The sequence below is a fragment of the Leucoraja erinacea genome, chromosome 23 (assembly GCF_028641065.1).
Source record: "Leucoraja erinacea ecotype New England chromosome 23, Leri_hhj_1, whole genome shotgun sequence".
In the NCBI taxonomy this organism is placed as follows: Eukaryota; Metazoa; Chordata; class Chondrichthyes; order Rajiformes; family Rajidae; genus Leucoraja; species Leucoraja erinaceus.
Window position 1 is genome coordinate 431,600 of NC_073399.1, and position 21,317 is coordinate 452,916.

General features: G+C 43.9%; 1 protein-coding gene across 1 annotated transcript in view; it reads left to right on the forward strand.

The window, feature by feature from the left end:
- The window catches only part of LOC129708077 (ubiquitin carboxyl-terminal hydrolase 43-like), a 285,523-nt gene that overhangs the window by 161,694 nt on the left and 102,512 nt on the right, over window positions 1-21,317 (forward strand). Inside the window, exons 5-6 of the mRNA XM_055653607.1 lie at window positions 7,497-7,632; window positions 11,682-11,817. Coding sequence (XP_055509582.1) covers window positions 7,497-7,632; window positions 11,682-11,817 — 272 coding nt within the window. The remainder of the gene's footprint in view (window positions 1-7,496; window positions 7,633-11,681; window positions 11,818-21,317) is intronic.

The window sequence follows — 21,317 nt, forward strand, 5'->3', positions numbered from 1 at the left end:
TCTGGACAATCTGGAGGGTATCTTATTGAAACATATAAGATTGTTAAGGGTTTGGACACGCTAGAGGCAGGAAACATGTTCCCGATGTTGGGGGAGTCCAGAACCAGGGGCCACAGTTTAAGAATAAGGGGTAAGCCATAAAGAACGGAGATGAGGAAACACTTTTTCACACAGAGAGTTGTGAGTCTGTGAAATTCTCTGCCTCAGATGGCGGTGGAGGCCGGTTCTCTGGATACTTTCAAGAGAGAGCTAGATAGGGCTCTTGATTGGGGATGATCAGCCATGATTTGAATGGCGGTGTTGGCTGGAAGGGTCGAATGGCCTAGTCCTGCACCTATTGTCTATTGTCTATAATAGGTAGAGCAAAAGGGAAGATCTACAGTGCAGAATATAGTTCTCAGCATTCAAACACATCAACTCCAGAGACAAAAGCCCATGTCCGCAATGATGTAGTGGTCAATTGGACAGTGCCCTAGCTCATGGAAGGACCATTCATAAGCCTGATAGCAGAGGGGAAGAAGCTTTTTCACGAATCTGGTGTTGCGTGCTTTTGAGCTTCTGTATCTTCGGCTGGACAGGAGCAGGGACAAGAATGATGATCGGAGTGGTACAAGCCTTGGATTGTATTGGCTGCTTTTCCAAGGCAGTGGGTATTGTTAATGGAGTCAATGATGGAGAATCTGGTCTGTGTGATGGACTGGGTTACACCCACAACTCTGCAATGTCCTCACAGTCTTAGATAGAGCTGTTTCTGAGTCCGGTGAGATGAGGGAGTGAATATATAATTGGGTGAATCTGTGCTGAATTTTGAAAATCCTTTTAACTGGTTTGGATTGTTGAAACCTTTCAGCTTCTCAAGTTGCTGCAGTTACTTCCCAAACTCGACTTTTACCTAACACTGGATGGAATCCAGCATTCTTCTGAGTTGGGGAACAAATGAATCCCATGTGGGAGTAGGATTAATCCACAAAATAGCAATTACATTTACAAAGTTGGCATGTCCACATAACTCTCAGCATTGAAACTCACTCATGTTTCAACATTAAAACATTGATGCATGGCTCCTGAAGTCTCTTTCTAAAATCTCTTCAACTATCATAAAATGTTGAAGAAATAGCATTGTCAGGCTTGCTGGTGTCAAAGCACTTTGTTTTCAGGAACGGTCGGTATTACTGATTTATCTTTTCACTGTTACCAAGACTTTGGCATACTCATTAGCCAGCCCTTGAAGGTGCAAGCTCTCCAAGGTGCAGTTTGCTGAACCCTGCTGTTTGCTTCACCATAAGTACCCCAGTGATTCCTGAGGTTAGTGATGTGTTTATTGACAAGTAATTCGGGAGGGGGGAGCAAATAAAACATACTGCTAGAGGAACCCAAGCGGATTGAGCAGGATATGCAGTGAATGACCTACAGATGCTGGTTTATAACAAAGACAGGCACCAAGTGAGGTGCTGTTCCTCCATATCCTCATTGTGACAGTGGAGGAGGCCCTGAGTTGGGAGACGGTGGCAGATGAGCGATAGACAAAAGCAAACATATAAAGAACAGATGGAGCCAGGAGCGGGGAGAGGAGGGTGAAAGTGCCAACGATTGCTTGAGGGTGATAAACAGGATGGAGGCATATCTTCTCTTCAAAATGGTAGAAGAAAAGACACAATGTACTGGATTAACTAAGTGAAATAGGCAGTATCTCTGGAAAGCATGGATCTCTAGACTTGACATTCCAGGTCAGGACACTCCCCAGGGATGCTGCCTGATCCAGAGAGTTACTCCAGCACTTTGTGTCTATCTTGCACTTTACTGATGTTGTTTGGACAGATCTTCAGGCTGAAGAAGGATCCTGACATGAAACGTCACCTATCCATGCTCTTCAGAGATGCTGCCTGACTCACTGAGTTACTCCAGCACTTTGTGTCTATTTTTTGTTAACCAACATCTGGAGTTCCTTGTGCCTTCAAATTGGTCACCCTGACAAATGCTGTCCATGGCTGAAGTTGGGAGCTGTGGGCAGGGGAGGATCGCTGAGGCTCTTTGTGTGCATGCACGTTGGAGCCAGCACCTGATGCTAGCAGATTATTGCACCCACTCCAGCTGCTACATTTATATATAGACTAGACTCAGTGGGATCCGTTGGGCCCCATGTTCACACGGGAGGGCTGGTCCCCCAACGCAATATTCTACCTCCACCAATTCCAATATTAGTGGCCAATGGAGGGGGGGGGGGGCTTTCTGGAGCGCTAGTACGTGTGTTGTGGGCTGAATGAATTATTGGGCTGGCAGCCATTCCTTCAACCATTCATCAAGAATAACTGCGCAGGTATGTTGCAGCACGCACATTTATGTAGCTAGGTTGTTCGGGCATTAAATTCTTTCTTCCAATCTTTTCCACTGCATTTTTAAAAGGGGGCTTTCAATTATCTACCCACAGATTTCCCTTGACAATGGAGGTTTCACTGCAGGTATTACAGGCCAGCGTTCACCATTAATCTTGCCTGTTAATCGGACAAGTGCTCTATTAAATCCTCCACCATTTACTGGATAATTAAACAAGCTATTTTGTCAATTTTTCGTTTTTAAACTGCAGGGAGCAGAGAATGGCATTAGTGGACTGGTTCTGTGGAATAATATATGATCTTTGTAATTAAAGTGGTTTCATTTAATTCAAGGTGACTTGATTTGTTCAAAGCAAGATGAATCCATACAACATTTTTACCCAGTGATTTTTTTCCCCAATTAAATCTTCTTTTGATTTGTGGAATATAACTGTGCCGACGCCAGCATTTGTTTGCACACACTCTAAGCACCTGACTGGGAAGGAACATTAAAGAGAAACAGCACAGGAGAGCTGTCAGATTTAGGCAGGATCGTGTGAGATAGGGAGAAAGCAGGTACAGCACAATTCAAGCAAATAAATGCCTTTCCTTAAAAGATAGGCACGAAATGCTAGAGTGCCTCAGCAGGTCAGGCAGCATCTCTGGATAAAATGTATTGGTGACGTTTCAGGTCGGAACCCTTCTTTGACCCCGAAACATCACATATCCATGTTCTCCTGAGATGCTGCCTGAGTGGTTTAGTTACTCCAGCATTTTGTGTCTATCTTTGGTCCAAACCAGCATCTGCAGTTCATTATTATTACTTTCATGGAGAGAACTGGGCAAGGATGGTTGATTGAAGATTGGACCAATCTGAACAAGGATCCCGACATGAAACTTCACCTGTATGGGTGGCAGATGCAGGGCCGGCTTAGGGGGTGCGGGGCCCAATTGGGAACAAGTTTGCTGAGCCCCAGGATCCCAGCCAAGGTCTGTCAGCCCTGTTATTTAGTATATATTATGAAATTGTACACTAGGGGCTATGGATTATACACTGTGTGAATCTCTCCTGCTCCGTCCTGTTTGACTGTCAGTAGCTCCATTGGCTTCCAGCCTTTACCGTAGCTGCTAATTAACATTAAACTGCATTATGTGATTGGACGCAACCCCCTTAGAGACAGCGTTTGGTTTGATTGGCCACCAAAAAATCAGGCACAACAAAACGAGGAACTGAAGATGTGAGTTTACAAATGAAGACACAAAATGATGTATCTCTAAACTAAATAAAACTAAACTAAACTATCCATCTTCTCCAGAATTGCTGCCAGATCTGCTGAGTGACTCCAGCACCTTACACCTTTCATTGGACCTAATGTTGGTTAGAGCAGTTGTGAGAATACAGGATGGGGAAGGGAAGGGACCTGGGTGTTGGGAGAGGGAATCACACGTCAGTGCCATTTGTGGATGTGATCAGAAAAGAACCATGTTGATCAGCGTGGTTGCATGTGCATTCTGGTTGGTTAGGGTTAAGTAGGGACTGGTGTGTGTATGGGCTTACGACTGCAATGCCATCTAGGTGGTAGAAACGAGGAAACAAGACACAAAATGCTGGAGTAACTTAGTAGATCAGGCAGCATCTCTGGGAAACATGGATAGGCAACGTTTCAGGTCGAGCCCCTTTTTCAGTTTTAAGGTCAAGATTAGCACTGGGTTCAGATCTTGGGATTGGGCTATGGTTTAGGTGATGTTGGGATGGCGATGTAGGGAGTGTGGAGTTGGGGGGAGAAAGGTGAGCAGAAGTAGGTATTAAAATAAAAGTAGTGTTAAATAGGAGTCATGTGAAGAATGAAGCATTTTCAACTTGGTTTGGGCCACCTAAAGCTAACAGCAAAGCTCTCCATCATGCAGACTGAGCGAGATCTCCGATGAGTTATGTTCACAGAAGATCTGGATCGAATCTGCAAGAAGTCTGCCACACATGCACAAAGGACCTGAAAGGTTTTTGGTCAAAATCACACTTGAATCTTTAAAAAATGTTTGTGCAATGTTGCCGTGAGATTAACTCATGTGAAGGATGGAAACTAATGCAAACCAAAATGTTTGATCGCGGAAGGAAAATAAATCAAATCACCAATTTAGTGCATGTGTGTCATTCCTTTCAGAACTGATTTTAAATAATATGAAGCTCTAGACTATTCTCGTTTGTTATATTAATAATGTTCCATTATCAGAACAGAGAAGACCATTTCTAGTGGCATAATATTCTTCATAACTCTTTGCCGGCATCGTTCCCCAGCGGGCAGCTCGTGTTATTACCATTGAAATTGACAGGAATCCTGAAAATACATCACCACTTTATTGGAAGTAGCTTATTATGGATCAAAATCGTTGGCTTTTAAGAAAGACATCTTTATTGTTGCAGTGAATATGACATGAACTCACGGTGGAAGCAAGCCTTGTATTTTATTATTTAGTATCTTTATTTTAACTAAAAATCATTAACAGTGCAGTCAGAAAAGGTAAGGGAATGCTGATATTCCATTAACAGCCTCCCAGTGTTCAAGTGTTTGATGGATCAAAAGGTCTACTATGACTTGAACTTGTGAACCCGAAAGGAAATTGTGCAGAGCCCTACTTGTGTTGGTGAATTTGGATGGACATGGTACATGGAACATAGAACAGGAACAGGGCAGTACAGTACAGCCAATGACACCTTTGCTGAATGCAATGTCACTGAACTCATCTCCTCTGCTTGCACACGATCCATTCCCTGCACATCCATGCGCCAATCTAAATGCCTCTGAAATGCCACCATTGTACTTGCCTGCACCACCACCCCTGGCAAACACGTTCCAGGAAATCTTCACCATCTGTAAAATCAAACTTGCCATTGAGATCTCTTGAGAAAAAGAATAAGTGAACCGAAACGTCACCTATCCTCTTCTCCTGAGATGCTGCCTGACCCGCTGAGTTACTCCAGCATTTTGTGTCTATCCTCTGCATCATAGATGTTTTTGGCCATCGGAAACCCCTTTGAGTTGATTGTAGACAAAAAAGCTGGAGAAACTCAGTGGGTGAGGCAGCATCTATCGAGCGAAGGAATAAGCGACGTTTCGGGCCGAGACGTTTTTTTTTATTTTTCCAGCATCTGCAGTTCTTTCTTAAACCTTTGAGTTGACTGTTTTCTCACCAATAGCTCCTTCTATCTATCAGGCGTTCTTGCTGTCTAATTATGTGTCCTGAAATTTGAACTCCTGTCCTGCGTTAGTTTTTACTTTTGGAATTTGGGATCTGACATTACTGGAGCTACTTTGTTGCACAAATGTAGATCGATGGTTGCCAGACAAACACTGCAAATCACCATCATCCTTCGTTCTAACGCAGCCAAGGTTTAGAGATTATATTTAATCTCATAGATAAATGGGTGAACTTGGCAATTGGAGCGAACATCCAGTGCAATCCTCTTAAATGAGAGATTTAGTTTTGTTTTCTTTGTATATATTTGAATATTGATACCAACAGAGTTTGAGGGGAGCAGGGATTATATGACAATTATGAAGGATTATCAGGAAAGTCCCAGGAATGCCTCCAATAAGATCTGGCAAACTTCTTGTGCAGTGCCCACGGGACTCATTGTGGAACCATGTATAAACCATTAGAAATGAACTGGGGCTTCTTATCCTAAATTAGGTTTAAGTTTATTATTGTCATGTGTATCAAGGTACAATGAACACCTTGGTTGGTATGCTATCCAAAGATCAGATATACCACACAGTACAACTAGTTCATCTCAAGTACCATAGATCAAGCAAAGGGGAAGATGCTCTCATCATCATAGCACATCAGTGCCATAGATAGTCCAATGTCCACAATAGAATAGAGGGGATTCAGACAGGACCCTAACTTATGAAAGGAGCTTTCACAAGCCTGAGAATAGACGGGAAGAAGCTGTTCCTGAGACTGGTGGTACGTTCTTTCAAGCGTCTGTACCTGCTGTTGGACGGGAACAGGGAGAGGACGGAATGTCTAGGGTGGGTCAAGTGTTTGATTATATTGGCTGCTTTTCTGAGGCAGCGCAAAGTGAAGATGGAGTCGATGGTGGAAATATCCCAGGGAAATGCTGGAGTGACACAGTGATCCAGGCAGCAACTCTGGAGAAAAATAATGGGTGACATTTCTGGTCGGGACCCTTCTTCAGATTCTTCAGGAGGCTTTGGTTATGTTGACTGCTTTTCCGAAGCAGCATGCAGTGTAAAGGGCTTTACCTTTCCTTGGTCATCTGTTGCCGACACTGATTAGTTCTGGCCTTTTCCCTCCTCCAGTCTCTATCCCTAATCTACTGTCAGTCTGAAGAGGGATTCCAACCCGAAATGTCACGTATCTCTTTTCTCCATAGATGCTGCCTGACCAGCTGAGTTACGCCAGCATTTGCTGTCTATCTTCAGAGAGTAGCATTGTTGCTTCCTCGAATATGGACCTGTGAGGTTTCTGTATCAACAGTTATTAATGTTGCCGTGTGGTCTGAGAGAGTCTGTCCCATTAAGTTCATCTTGTGGATCAACTCAATGCTGCATACGTGTGTGTATGTGCATGGATGTGTGTGTGTATATATGTATATATGTATCTGTATATATATAGGTGTGTGTGTGTATATATATATAGGTGTGTGTGTGTGTGTGTGTGTATATATATTTGTATATGTATCTATGTATGTATGTGTATAAATATATAGGTGTGTGTGTATATATATATGTATATATGTGTGCATATAGATGTATTCAGATTCAATTTTAATTGTCATTGTCAGTGTACAGTACAGACAACGAAATGCATTTAGCATCTCCCTTGAAGAGCGACATAGCAAACGATTTGAATAAAAAATAATAAGTGTCCGGGGGGGGGGGGGGGTGATTGGCACACACACACAGCTGCCGGACATATTTACATATATATGTAAACACACACACACACACACACACACACACACACACACACACACACACACACACACACACACACACACACACACACACATACATACACAAAATCAAACAATAATAGTGCAAAAAGACAAAATCAATGCCCCCAATTCTATGTAGTTCAGAGCTTATTTGGAGGTTATAGTATGTGTGTGTGCACACGTGCATTCAGCTTGCTTTATGAATGACTTCTGTTTACTTTTAGGGCTTTGAATGTAATCTTGGTTTTCCACTCGAAGAATCAACGATATCTACGGATAGGTCTTGCAGTCCCACTGCTTGGAAATGTTGCTGCACTTCGCAAAATGGTGGCAGACGAGGGCAAAGTAACTCCAGATCAGGTAAAGCAAAGTCTGAGCCCAAAGTAATTACTGTTTAGCCTAACTATTATTGTTGGACGAGTGTATTCATATTCTTAATTATTGAACAATAAATCTCACACTCAATACAATTGTCAATCTTCTCACCTGATAACAAAAGGACATAGAACATTGAATATTACAGCACAGGAAGAGGCCCTTCAGCCCACAATGTCAGCGCCATACACGATGCTGTTAAACTAATCTCCTCTGTGTACATGTGTTCCATATCCCTTAATTCCCTGCATATTTATGTGCTTATCTACAGTAAAAGTCACTTAAATACCAGGATGAAATCTGTTTCCAGCACCACCCAGTGGCACATTCCAGGCACCCACCACCCACCTGTCCCACACATTTATTTTAAACATTCCCCCTCTTGCCTTAAGCTGTGGCCTCTAGTCTTTGGTATAAACCAGTATCTGCAGTTCCTTGCCCATCTTGTCTTTGACATTTCCATCCTGGGGAAAAAGGTTCTGATCATCCACTGTGTCGATGCCTCTCGTAGGCTTTTCACTCTCCAAGCTTTTCACTGTATCTCAGTAAACGACAATAAACTAAACTTGAACAATAAGTCTATATGGTTCTATCGGGTCTCCCCTCAACCTCTGACATTCCAGAGTAAACAATCCACGTCTATCCAACTGTGGCTAATGCACTCTAATCCAGGCATCTTTCTCTGCAGCTCGTGACAGTTGTTTTGTTTTACTCATCGATGTTGATTTTGAATAAATACAGCATGGAAAATAAGCGGTGAGTGACAGAGCAATTACAGCAAGGTTCATGTGATTCACAGTTTTATCCAGGTCTCCAGAAAAGGGTTGAACTGAGAAATGCCTTCATAGAACAGGAGACAAAATGTCCACGATATCTTTAGCCTTTTGAGATACAGCGCAGAAACAAGCCCTTCGCCCCACAGTATTCGCGCCGACCAGCGATCACCATGTACGCTAACACTATCCTACACAGCAGCGACAGTTTACAATCTCTTTACCGAAGCCAATTAGCGGACAAATCTGTATGTCTTTGGAATGTGGGTTGAAACCGGAGCACCTGGAGAAAACCTGCGTGGTCACAGGGAGAATATATAAACTGCGTACAGACAGCACCCGTAGTCAGAATAGAACCGGGGCCTCTTGCATGGTAAAGCAGCAACTCTACCTCTCCTCCACTGTGCCGCCCACTCAGCCAGTCTTGTTGAATCTTTGGTAACTGGCTCATATCAGCCCTTCTGCCGCCTTGTTCTGAAAATGATGCCCAGTTAAACTGACCACATCTGCCTGCACATGACCCATAATTCTCCATTCCCTGTACTTCCTTGGATGAAACCATGAGATCCGCACTCATCTGAAGTCCAGATCCCGGGCATTCAGGTCTGGAGATACAGAGGTCTACAAAAGGTCCAGATACGACCTTGATAAGGCCATCAAAAGGCCAAAAGGGACTTCTGCTCCAAGCTGGAGAATGAGACAGATGTTCGGCAGCTGTGGCAGGGCCAGAATGCTATCACCTCCTACAAGGCGAAATCAGGAGGCAGCTCAATTGCCAGCGAAGCATCACTCCCTGACGAGCTCAATGTGTTATACGCACGCTGTGATAGGGAGAACACTGATGTGCCTTCTCGAGCCCCCATTCGCCGTGATGGCATTTCAGTCACAGTCACAGAGGCCGACGTCAGGAAATCCTTCAGGGTGGTGAACCCTCGGAAAGCGCCTGGACCTGATGGTATACCCGGTCGTGTTCTAAAAACCTGTGCAGACCAACAGGCTGGAGTTTATACGGACATTTTATACGGACCAGTAGGCAACGCTCTCACTTCTGCAGCGGCCTCTGCACCCGTCTTTTTTAAGGATTTTTTGTCTATGTTTCTATGTACCGGTTATTTTTTTGTTGGGGAAGTGTGTGGGGGGGTGGGGGTGGGGTGGGAGGGAGGGGGTAACTTTGGCATCTCTCCCCTGCACGTGGTGACCCGACCTTTTCTTGTCGGGTCTCCGTTGTCGTGGAGCAAAACGACGAGCGGCCTCGAACAAAAACCGGGACTCTGGTGCCGTTCACCGTACCGTCGCGGACAGAGTCAAGAGCGGGTGGATGCGATGGAGCGCTGCTGCTGCTGCACTCCGCTCTGGAGATTCGGACAACAAAAACTGCGGGTGTCAGGCTGTTATTCACCGGGAATACAGCTCGGCCCTTAGGGAGACCATCTTTTCAGGGCTTCGCAACGGCGACTTCTCCCGCCCGAGTTGCGGGGCCGAAGAGCTCCTGGAGCGGGGCCTGACAGCACCGCCCCGCGCGGCTTGGAATGGCCGCGGGACTCTGCGAGCGCACGCCGGGGGCTCTAACACCAAGACCCGGTGTGCGACCTCGCACCACCCGGCGTGGCTTTAATGGCCGCGGGACAATCGCCATCGCCAGCCGGGGGCTTTGACTTTGACCTCTGACATCGGGGGGGGGGGGGGGGGGAGTGCAGTGGAGAGATAAGTTTATTTGGCCTTCCATCACAGCGATTATGTTGTGTCTTGGGTCTATTTGTTTGTAATGTATGGCTGCAGAAACGGCATTTCGTTTGGACCTCAAGGGGTCCAAATGACAGTTAAATTGAATCCTGTTGTTAGTGACCAATCGTGTGAGATGAAGGGAAAATATATAAGGCTCGAGACACAGGGAATTGCAGATTCGCAACTCTTTAGTGAAACACAATGTGCTGGAGTATCTCAGCAGGTCCGGCAGCATCTGTGGAGGGCATGGGCAGGCGATGTTTCGGGTCGGGACACTTCTTCAGACCGCTAAGATGCTTAAGCCAGTGTAAGTGCAGATATAGAGGACTGGACATTCCTGGCATCAGCTTCAATTGCGATCAATTATGCAAAATGTCACTGGTTCCATCAGTATTCAGATGCCACCTTAATGAAGAAGAATGTATCTGTTTGACTATTATTCTGCACTGTCATCCACATTAATGTAGGGGCAGTGATGACATTTGGAAGTGAATGCTTAGATCAGGTTTCACTGTTGACCAGCTTATTGATGAATAGACTTCATTTGATAGTTGGTCTTCATTCACTTTAGTAACGATAACATCAAGTAGGCGCCAGACCCTGGCGAAGCTTTGCATGCTGGTCCCAGAAGAGGATCTGCTATAATACATTACATTCACTCCACTATTTTAAATCTTTATCTGTACAGTGTGGGCGGCTCAATTCTAATCGTGTATAGTTTAGTTTAGTTTAGAGATGCAGCCTAAAAACAGACCCTTTGGCCCACTGAGTCCAGGCCAACCAGTGATACATTAGTTTTATCGTACACAATAGGGGCAATTTACAGAAGCCAATTAATCTACAAAACTGCACCTTTTAGGAATGTGGGTGGAAGCCAGAGCACCTGGAGAAAACCCACGTGGTCACAGGGAGAACGTACATACTACTTTGCTTTGTCTTTTCTTTGACTGGATAAGACAACACTAAAGCTTTTCACTGTCCCTTAGAACATGTGACAAGGATAATAAACTAAATAAACTAAATACATATATAAAAACCAAATCAAAGAAATATTAGTAGTGCATTTCCCCTTGGTTTGTAAGTGAATGCATTTGTCACATGTGACAAGTGACTTAATGCTGGGGTAATGAAGGAGGCTTAAAGAAGGGTTTAAATATGAGAATTGTTGGAATAGATAATTTTCAGACGACCACTATTTGAATAACTCCATCATTAACAAAATGAGTGGCACTTTACGGAGGCATGGTGAACCATGATGGGATGATCTAAACTCAAAAGTGCTGGAGTAACTCAGTGGTTCAGGCAGCATCTCTGGAGAACATGGATAGGTGATGTTTTGGGTCAGGACCCACCTTCAGCGTGAAGAAGTATCCCGTCCCGAAACGTCACCTATCCATGTTCTCCAGAGATGCTGCTTGACCAGTTGAGTTACTCCAGCACTTTGGGTCTTTTTGTGTAAAACCAGCATCTGCAGTTCCTTGTTTCTGAGCTTCCTTGAATAACCTTCTGAGCAAGATTTATTTATTATTTTTCCAGGTCATTTTAACAGAGATTTACACCAATGGGTTTGAGCGCTCCTTCTCAGATGAGGAAGATTTGAACACGATTGGCGAAGGCGACAATGTGTATGCGTTTCAGGCCCCGTTTGTCCGTGGCCCTGCTCAACATTCAGGTGTGTGACGTAATCACATTTGTTCAGCTGTTAATGTGATTCTGTTTTTTATTGTTTTATGCTTAATATATTCTGTTTTAATATGCACGACAATTACGTATGGCAACACTGGGCCAATTAATGGCAACACTGGGCCAATAACCAATTGATGCATAATTAGTTATGGCAACTGTAACTGAAGTAAGGCGATGTTTTATTCAATTTGTCCTTTTCATCCGCCCCCTTCTCCACAGAGGAGGCAAACAGTTTGGGGCTATGTTGCCTTTATGTCCATGCCTTGCATAACACATATTATGTTCCTTTACACGTACATACATGCACTAAATTAATGGTCTGAAGAAAGGTTCCATCCTGAAACGTCACCCATCCTTTAATCTCCAGAGATGCTGCCTGACCCGCTGAGTTATTCCAGCACTTTGTGTCTGTCATTTGTATAAACTAGCATCTGCAGTTACTTTCTACACAAAAACATTCATGTCATTTTTTTTCACAAATCTCTATAATATTTGTTGACAATTGTGATATCGGAAAGTAGATTGGGAGCTCTTTGCAGCTTAAGTGACATTTGATTCCAATCCTTTAGTTTAGTTAAGTTTAGAGATACAGTACAGAAACAGGTCCTTCGGCCCACAGAGAACCAGTGAACCCTGCATGATAACACTATCCTATACAAATTAACCTACAAACACACGTCATTGGAGTGTGGGAGGGAACGGAAGTGCTCGGAGAAAACCCACGCAGGTCACGGGGAGACGTACAAACTCCGTACAGACAGCACCCGTAGTCACGGGTCGTAAGTGCGAAAAGGCAGCAACTCTACCGCTGCACCACCGTGCTGCCCTAAGTATTTCAGTATTTTTATACAGGACTCTGTGTGTATTTTGGAAGTGATCATAAGAGAGTTTACATTACACTGATGCTGTATTGAGCTGCTACCAGTGACCACACATCACATTAGTGTGAGTTGCCACAAAATGTATCTAACACCAACAGCACAAATCCAGACCTGAGAATCTCTCTGTCTTGGTTGTCGAAGTGTAAGTGAATCTATGTAGACAATGATAGCTTGTTAAATAAAAGGATATCCAAGTGACTTTATTGTCAATAGACACAAAGTGCTGGAGTAACTCAGCAGGTCAGGCAGCATCACTAGAGAACATGGATAGGTGACGTTTTGTATCGTGACCCTTCAGACAATGATAGCTCATTGTTTTAGTTTGATATCCACAGTTGAACTGATGTGTAATTCCAAAGTCACTATCTCGTATGAGAATTCACAATTAGTAACGTTGACCACTTAGGCAAATCTTTAATAATGTGAAGTGTTTTACAGTTCATGTGTGGATTCATGCAGGCCTGGATTAGTTTAAATCTTCAATGAGATCTTTCCTGCTGTTTGTGTTCCTGGTCAATGCATTACATTTCCCTTGTTAATTTATTGTATTTCAAATGAATGTGTGTTTAGTAAAGCTGACAGTAAATGCATGCTTTCGGTTAAACTTGAGGGTGTGTGTTTGCCGTGGTAATACTGGCTGAGTCTGTGCTTAAACACTGCCCATGCTCACATATTATAAATCCAACATCTGTTTTCTTTCCTTAACAAGGCATCAATCATAAATACAGAGTACTGAATAGATCAAGACTGCCATTTGCAGTTTGCAAAAAACTGTCAATCTTATCCACAATACAATGACCCCCTGCAGCGACCAGCGTTCACGAAAGGCTTCCATAGCCCCCGTGGACACTGCGAGATCCCTCTCCAGGGACATGTAGTACGGATGTAGGCTCAGAACTGGGGCAGGCAGTCGACTCTGGCAGCACCCTCCCTCGGCTCCCTGCTGCCTGGACCCGTGAATGGGCATCAGAGCAAACCGACAAGAGATCCCCCCCCCCCCCCCCCCTCCCCATCCCCCCCCCCCCCCCCCCCCCCCCCCCCCCTCACCAAATATCAAAATTGTGGGGCTGAAAAGCCACCAGCCTGTTCAGAGCCAAACATCAGTTAGGTGCCGCAGAGTAAACAAAGATGCACCATGGTTTAAATTTGAAGGCACTGGCATTGAAAATTCATGAAGGACAAGCTGCTTGTCTGGAATTATTCAGTCCCTTCACGTTAAACAATTGGGGGAGTAACTGAGGATAAACGCATGTAGTGTGGATTAATTTTGTGGATAATTATATAATACGTCTGGAAATACTTTGGTATTTAAGCATTGGAAAGAATGACTAATGCAAGTTGCTTTAAAATAATAAATAATTGGTTTAAGATACATTTGTAATCTAAAAACAAAATTGAGATGAACATAAATGATACGGGACACTTGTTCACATTTCGAACGTTATATATAAAGGGGTGTCATCACTTGAATGGACAGCAGGTAAGAGGCCGGCAATCATTTCTGAAGCCTTTGCATGACAGGGTGCCATGGCAACGGTCGGGTCCTTTAATGTGAATGGTCAAGTCGGCGCCATCAACAATGTGCCTGCAAAAGAAAAGAGAAATAAATTAATATTGTGCTGCAAATGACCATTGGACGTCTAAAATGGAGCGATTTTAACTTCAGCCCTTTTCTTCTATGCATTTGTCAGTATTGATTCTAAACAAATTGCACGGTTTTATAAATGCTTCCAGCACCATGTGTAAATTATTATACAATGTTTTTCTTTGTAATTGGAAGCCATTTAATGTTTCCACACAAATATTGCTGTTGCAAGCAGCTTGGCACAATTAGAGAGTTACATGGTGAAGAGAGAGTTAATCAGTTCAAGAAGTCTGTTCTTTCAAAGAGCGATAGAGTTATCCCCAGTGCCCTGCTCCTAACCCTTATCTTTGATTCTTTTGTCAATGATCTTGAAGCCATGCCTACCTTTTATTCTTTTCAAGCATGGAAATGCTTTTGTGTGCATTTACTCTATCTGAATCTTTGGTAATTGCGATGGGCTCTTAAGACTCGGAGCTAATAAAGAAGTTCCATTCAAATAAGATGTTTACCACACAGGTGCCAGGCAGTGATCTTTTTCAAGAGACTTTCTAACTATCTATCCTAGATGCTTAGTTTAGTTTTGCGATTCAGTGCGGAAACAGACCTCTCGGCCCACCGAGTCCTCACCGACCAGCGATCCCCTTACCTTAGCTCAATCCTACTCACTAGGGACAATTTACAATTTCACAGAAGCCAATTAGCCTACGCCTTTGGAGTGTGGGAGGAAACTGGAGCACCTGGAAAAAACCCACGTGATCACGGGGAGAACGTACAGACTCCGTACAGACAGCTCCCGTAGTCAGGATCGAACCCGGGTCTCTAGCGCTATCAGGCAGCAAATCTAACGCTGCGTTAGAGTGCAGCCCCAATGTTCCGTGGCTTTATCAGAATTGGACATACTTGTCAATAGTAGGGCCAGGAATTTAAATGCCACAAAGTTTCCCATTTCTATCAAAGTGGAGGGAATGTCTGAAGCCATTTATGTTGCAACACCTCTGCAATTTTGTTCTTAGAAACGCTCTGGGAAACAGTGGTGCTGGCAAATGCTCAAAGGGTCACAAAATGCTGGAGTAACTCAGCGGGACAGGCAGCATCTCTGGAGAGAAGGAATGGGTGACGTTTTGGGTTGAGACCCTTCTTCAGACTTGCAATTGTGGGAGTGGGTGGATGGCTTGAATATTATTATTACAAAGTACAGACATTCTTGAGTATATTTATTAATTGGCAGGGTGTGATGCTGAGCATGTATTGATGGTGTGTTGTGGACAGCTGAACAGTGGCCACGTCCCACTGGCCATGGGTTTTGATGGCTGAGTTTGGCTAACATGGGTCATTGTGCGGTGGATGATGCATTAGTGGTTCATTGTGGTATCAGGTGATATAGCCAGCCCACCATCTGAATGATGACATGTGAAGTGGGTGACGGATAATTGTGGTGAAATAGTGTCAATGGTCCAGGTTGATGGTCACTATGGAGACAAGAGGAAAGACATGGGGTTTGCTAGAATTATTGAGTATTTGAGTCAGGATGTCATGATGCAGTTTTGTTCGGCCATGTTTAGAGTATCGCCTGCAGGTCTGATCGACCATTACAGGAGGGATGAGGAGGGTTTGGAGAGGGTACAGAAGAGGTTTACCAGAATGCTGCTTGGATTAGGTGGCATGACCTACAAGGAGAGGTTGTATAGACTACGATTGTTTTTGCTGGAATGCCAGAGGTTGAGGAGAGATCTGTCGGAAGTATATAGAAGAGACACATAGATAGGGTTGACAATCAGAACCTTTTCTCAGGGTGGAAATATCAAATACTAGAGGGCATAGGTTTCAGGAGAGAGGGGCAAAGTTTAAAGGAGATGTTAGGGGCAAGTATTTTTCTATGGTGGGTACCTGGACCACACTGACTGGGGCTATGGTGGAGGTAGGTACAATAGGTACAATAGGGGCATTAAAGAAGCTTTTAGATAGTTACATGGATGTGCAGGGAATAGAGGGATATGGATTATGTGCTGGAAGATGAGATTAGTTTATTCTGGCGTTATGTCTGGAATTGACATTGTGGACCAAAGGGCCTGATGTTGTGTTATAATTGTCTATGCTCTATGTTCTATGAAAGCTCCTGTATCTTCTGGCTGTGCAAGGCCTCTATGGCTGGTCGCCCCATGGCCTTCTCATTACCAACCGACCATGACAATCGGAGCATCACTGCCAGGATTACATTGCAATAACTATAGTTAAGTGGCGTGTCTTGTGTTTCAGGTTGATGATGCTGCAAGTATTAGGGTCAACCATTCCATCACTAATAATGGGGCAAGAAGACCATTTATCTTTAATTTAGTTTAGAGATACAGCGCAGAAACTTAGTTCCACCGAGTCCGTGCCGGCCAGCAATCCCTGCCCACTAACACTATCCTGCATACCAGGGACAATACACAATTTCACCAAGCCAATTAGCCTACAATCTTGAACTTCTTTGGAGTGTGGGAGGAAACCAGAGATCCCAGAGGAAACCCACACAGGTCATGGGGAGAACGTACATGTAGACATCACCCATAGTCAGGATCAAACCCAGACTCTGGTGCTGTCAGGCAGCAACTCTACCACTGCACCACCATGCCGTCTCTCCTGACTCTCATTACTCCTTGTACACTGGCTGCGATTCCTGAGAACTACACAGAAATACATCTGGTATTTTGCTGTTCATTTTATAATGCTGTTATTAACCCATTCACCTGAAATAGGTCTGTGTCTCTGGTGAAATGGCCGATTTGAGGAATTCCAGGAGATTACATAGGGTATTACTCCACAGATATTGCAAGGTTTAAATGATTGTTTGGTAGTGTGTTTGGTTCTGCTCACTATTCTCCTTGAAGGGCTAGGCTTAACGAGCACTCCATTCCCAAGAATGGCCTCCAAGGGCCTTCTCGGAACAGAGGTGCTCTTTTGCGTTAGAAAATAAAAGATTGCAGGAATATGGAGTGGCCAGTTTATCATGAAGGCAATTCATTTCACTGAGACCAGGTTCAAAGCAAAAAATGACAGCTGTGAAGTCAAAACACAATTGCAGAACAAATGTCACAAAAGCTACATGGGTGGTTCAAATTTAAATATTTATGGAGAGATTTTGATTGAAAGTATTTGAAATTCTAATCACTTTTATTCTATCTGGCTACTTTGCTAAAGCCAGATATTTTTTCCCCTCTTTTGGCAATCAACATAAGAGATATAAACTGATCCCAAATGATATAGGTATATGGTGAACTCTCACTGACTGCAAACAAGATCACATCCATTACACACCAGTTATTGTCCCTTGTTGAAGATGAAACCATGTCGAGGGAATATAGTGTTATTGCTTTCTACAGTTGATTTTCAGGCACAGCGGTAGAGTTGCTGCCTTACAGCGCAGAGACCCGGGTTTGAATCTGACTTCAGGTGCTGTCTGTACGGAGTTTGTACGTTCACCTCGTGACCACGTGGCTTTTCCTGGGTGCTCCGATTTCCTCCCACACTCCAAAGACGTTCAGGCTTGTAGGTTAATTGGTTTTGGTAAAAATTGTAAATTGTCCCTTGTGTGTGGGATAGTGGGAATATGTGGGATAGTGCTAGCGTATGGGGTCAGCATGGACTTGGTGGGCCAAAGGGCCTGCGTCCACGCTGTATTTCTAATATAAAGTAAACTATACTAAAGATACAGGGACATGGTAAGATGCCATTGACTGCAAATACAATTACTAGATCACAGATCAGCTAACATCCCTTGTTGAAAATGAAAGCAGATCGAGGGAATATAGCCTCCTTGCTTGCTAGGATTGATTTTCAGGCATACGTTATCTGCTCTGGAGAACATCATTCCTGGCTGTTCAAATCCGTCTTGGCTCTCTCATAGCCCTAATTGGTTTGGTTTCCCCTCTGGCTCAAAATTGTGTTGATTCCTCAGACTTTTGACAACTAAATGTGTATTTGGGTTGTTTTTTCAGCTACCAGCGAATTTGCAGCAGATGCTGAAAAATACTAAGCAACCCAAACAGATGTTTATTGTCTACATTATTCTGCAACTTGCGATCGATTGTAGTACAGGAATACCACGTTGGAGAACGAATTGTAACACAGGAGAGGAATTAGTGGACATTCTTTACATTATGCAGGATGGATTAGTTATAGAGTGTTTTTGACTGGGATCTAGAGGACCACTTGAAAATTACTTTGGAAATTGATAAGCAGGGAGAAAAAAAGCTGTTGTGGGTTTAAACAGTATAGTGGAAAAACTGTTTTTCATGTAACCTACCCACAGTAATCTGACGCCATTGTATTTTAAGAACATAGCTGCTATTTTAATTGTGGGTTTCCATTGAAATTCGCATGCAATTGATTCTATTGACATAGAACCATACACCACAGGAACTGGTCCTTCTGCCCACAATGTTTGTACCAAACAAGATGCCAAGTTAAACTGATCTCATCTGCCTGCCTGTACATGATCCATATCCCTCTCCTCCCAGGTCTCATTTGCTGTGAGTACCAGCTGTGCCACTCTAATTATATTCAGTATATAAAACAAATAGTTAGAAAGCATATAATAAATATTCTAACAAATAGTTAGAAAGACTCTATCCCTTACTCCCAATTCCTCCGTCTACACCGCATCTGCACCCACGATGAGGTTTTCTATACCAGGTCATCAGAGATGTCCTAATTCTTTAGGAAATGGGGTTCCCCTCTTCCATTATAGATGAGGCCCTCAGTAGGGTCTCTTCGATAGACTGCAGCTCCGCTCTTGCTCCCCTTCCCCCCATTGTAACAAGGACAGAGTCCCCCTTGTCCTCATCTTCCACCCCATCAGCCGTCGCATACAGCATATAATCAGCCAACTTTTTTGCCACCTCCAATGGGATCCCACTATTGGCCACATCTTCCCATCTCCTCCTCTTTCTGATTTACACAGAGACCGTTCCCTCCGCAACTTCCTGGTCAACTCGTCCCTTCTCACCCAAACCACCCCCTCCCCAGGTACTTTCCCCTGCAACCGCAGGAGATGCAACACCTGTCCCTTTATCCACCCCCTCGACTCCATCCAAGGACCCCGACAGTCTTTCCAGGTGAGGCAGAGGTTCACTTGCACCTGCTCCAACCTCATCTACTGTATCCGCTGTTCCAGGTGTCAACTTCTCTACATCGGTGAGACCAAGCGCAAGCTCAGCGATCGTTTCACTGAACACCTCCGCTCAGTCTGCCTTAACCTACCTGATCTCCCGGTGGCTCAGCACTTCAACTCCCCCTCCCATTCCCAATCTGACCTTTCTGTCCTGGGCCTCCTCCATTGTCAGAGTGAGGCCCAGTGCAAATTGGAGGAACAGCACCTCATATTTCGCTTGGGTAGTTTACACCCCAGTGGTATGAACATTGACTTCTCTAACTTCAAATACCCTTGCTTTCCCTTTACTGTCTCTGACGACATTCTATCTTTACTGTCCCGCCCCTGTCCCGCCCCCTCTGCCGACACCAGTCTGAAGAAGGGTCTTTCGTTCCGAAATGTCACCCATTCCTTCACTCCTGAGATGCTGCCTGTCCCGCTGAGTTACTCCAACATGTCTACCTTTGATTTAAACCAGCATCTGCAGTTCTTTCCTACACATAGTTAGAAAGCATCCCGATTTAAGACAAGTTCTCCCAACAAATTGATCCCAATCTTGCCCAATCCTCTGCTCCATGCTCCTTAACTTACAGATGATATTGGGTTAAAAATACATCCTAGGTTTGCCCTTCAAAGCAAATATTAGGTTGGCATTTTGTTCGCGTAGGAAGAGCTTTGTATGTGTCTCAATTAGAACTTCTGCTTTTCAAATTCTTCATGTTCTGACATATGCATTTTATTTCCTTTCTGAAATAAATCACTGAATGTAATTCTAGCTTTTAGCTAATTAAGGGAAAGAATGTATTTTTGAAAGAAGACTCTTATAGCTGACAACTTTGATAGATGAATATGAGAGTTGTGGAATTCAGTGTATAATGTTGAAAGTTGTATTGGCCTCTCAAGGGGTGTGGTAGAGCATTCAGAATGTTGTTTTTCCACCCAAGGTTGATGAAAAGATGCGGATGTGTAGATTTCACGATACCAGTGGACCGGATATGTGTTTGTAGTGCGCACAGTTGATGTAACTACAGGGGTTGGAACTAAGGGCCAATTAACCAACAAACCTGCATGTCCTTAGGACGTGGGGGGGATCTCGAGCACCACGGAGGAAACCCACATGGCCACGGGTAGAATGTGCAAACTCCACATAGTCAGCACCCGAGGTTAAGGATCAAACCTGGGTCTCCAGCGCTGTGTGGCAGCAGCTCCACCTGCTGCGCCACCGTGCTGCCCTTTTTAAACATATATATTTATTCATCAAGAAATGGCCAGAATGGCACTGGGCCTGTACTTGCAGAGGTTTAGAAGATGAGGGGGGATTTGATTGAAACTTACCGAATAGTGAAAGGCCTGGATAGAGTGGATATGGATAGGGTGTTTCCATTAGTGGGAGAGTCGAGGACCAGAGACCATAGCCTCAGAGTAAAATAAAGTACCTTTAGAAAAGAAATGAAGAGGAATTTCTTTAGTCAGATGGTGATGAATCCGTGGAATTCATTGCCACAGAAGGCTGTCGAGGCCAAGTCAATGGATATTTTTAAGGCAGAGATTCTTGATTAATAAAAATATCATAGATTATGGGGAGAAAACAGGATAATGGGGTTGAGATGGCAAGATAGATCAGCCATGATTGAATGGTGGAGTAGACTTGATGGGCTGAACGGCCTAATTCTGCAACTATAAATTATGAACTTGGGAACTTATGAAAAATACAGTGTGTCGGTGAAATACAGCAACATTCATTCCCTACCACATCCTCTCTGTCTCGATCCTGTCAAAATGCTTTCAAATTATAACAATGAAATTCATTTATATTAATGTTTTAGTTTGAAGGAGGAGAAGCATTTTTAATGTGCCCTTGGCAATGTGGAGTTACAGATAAAAGGAAA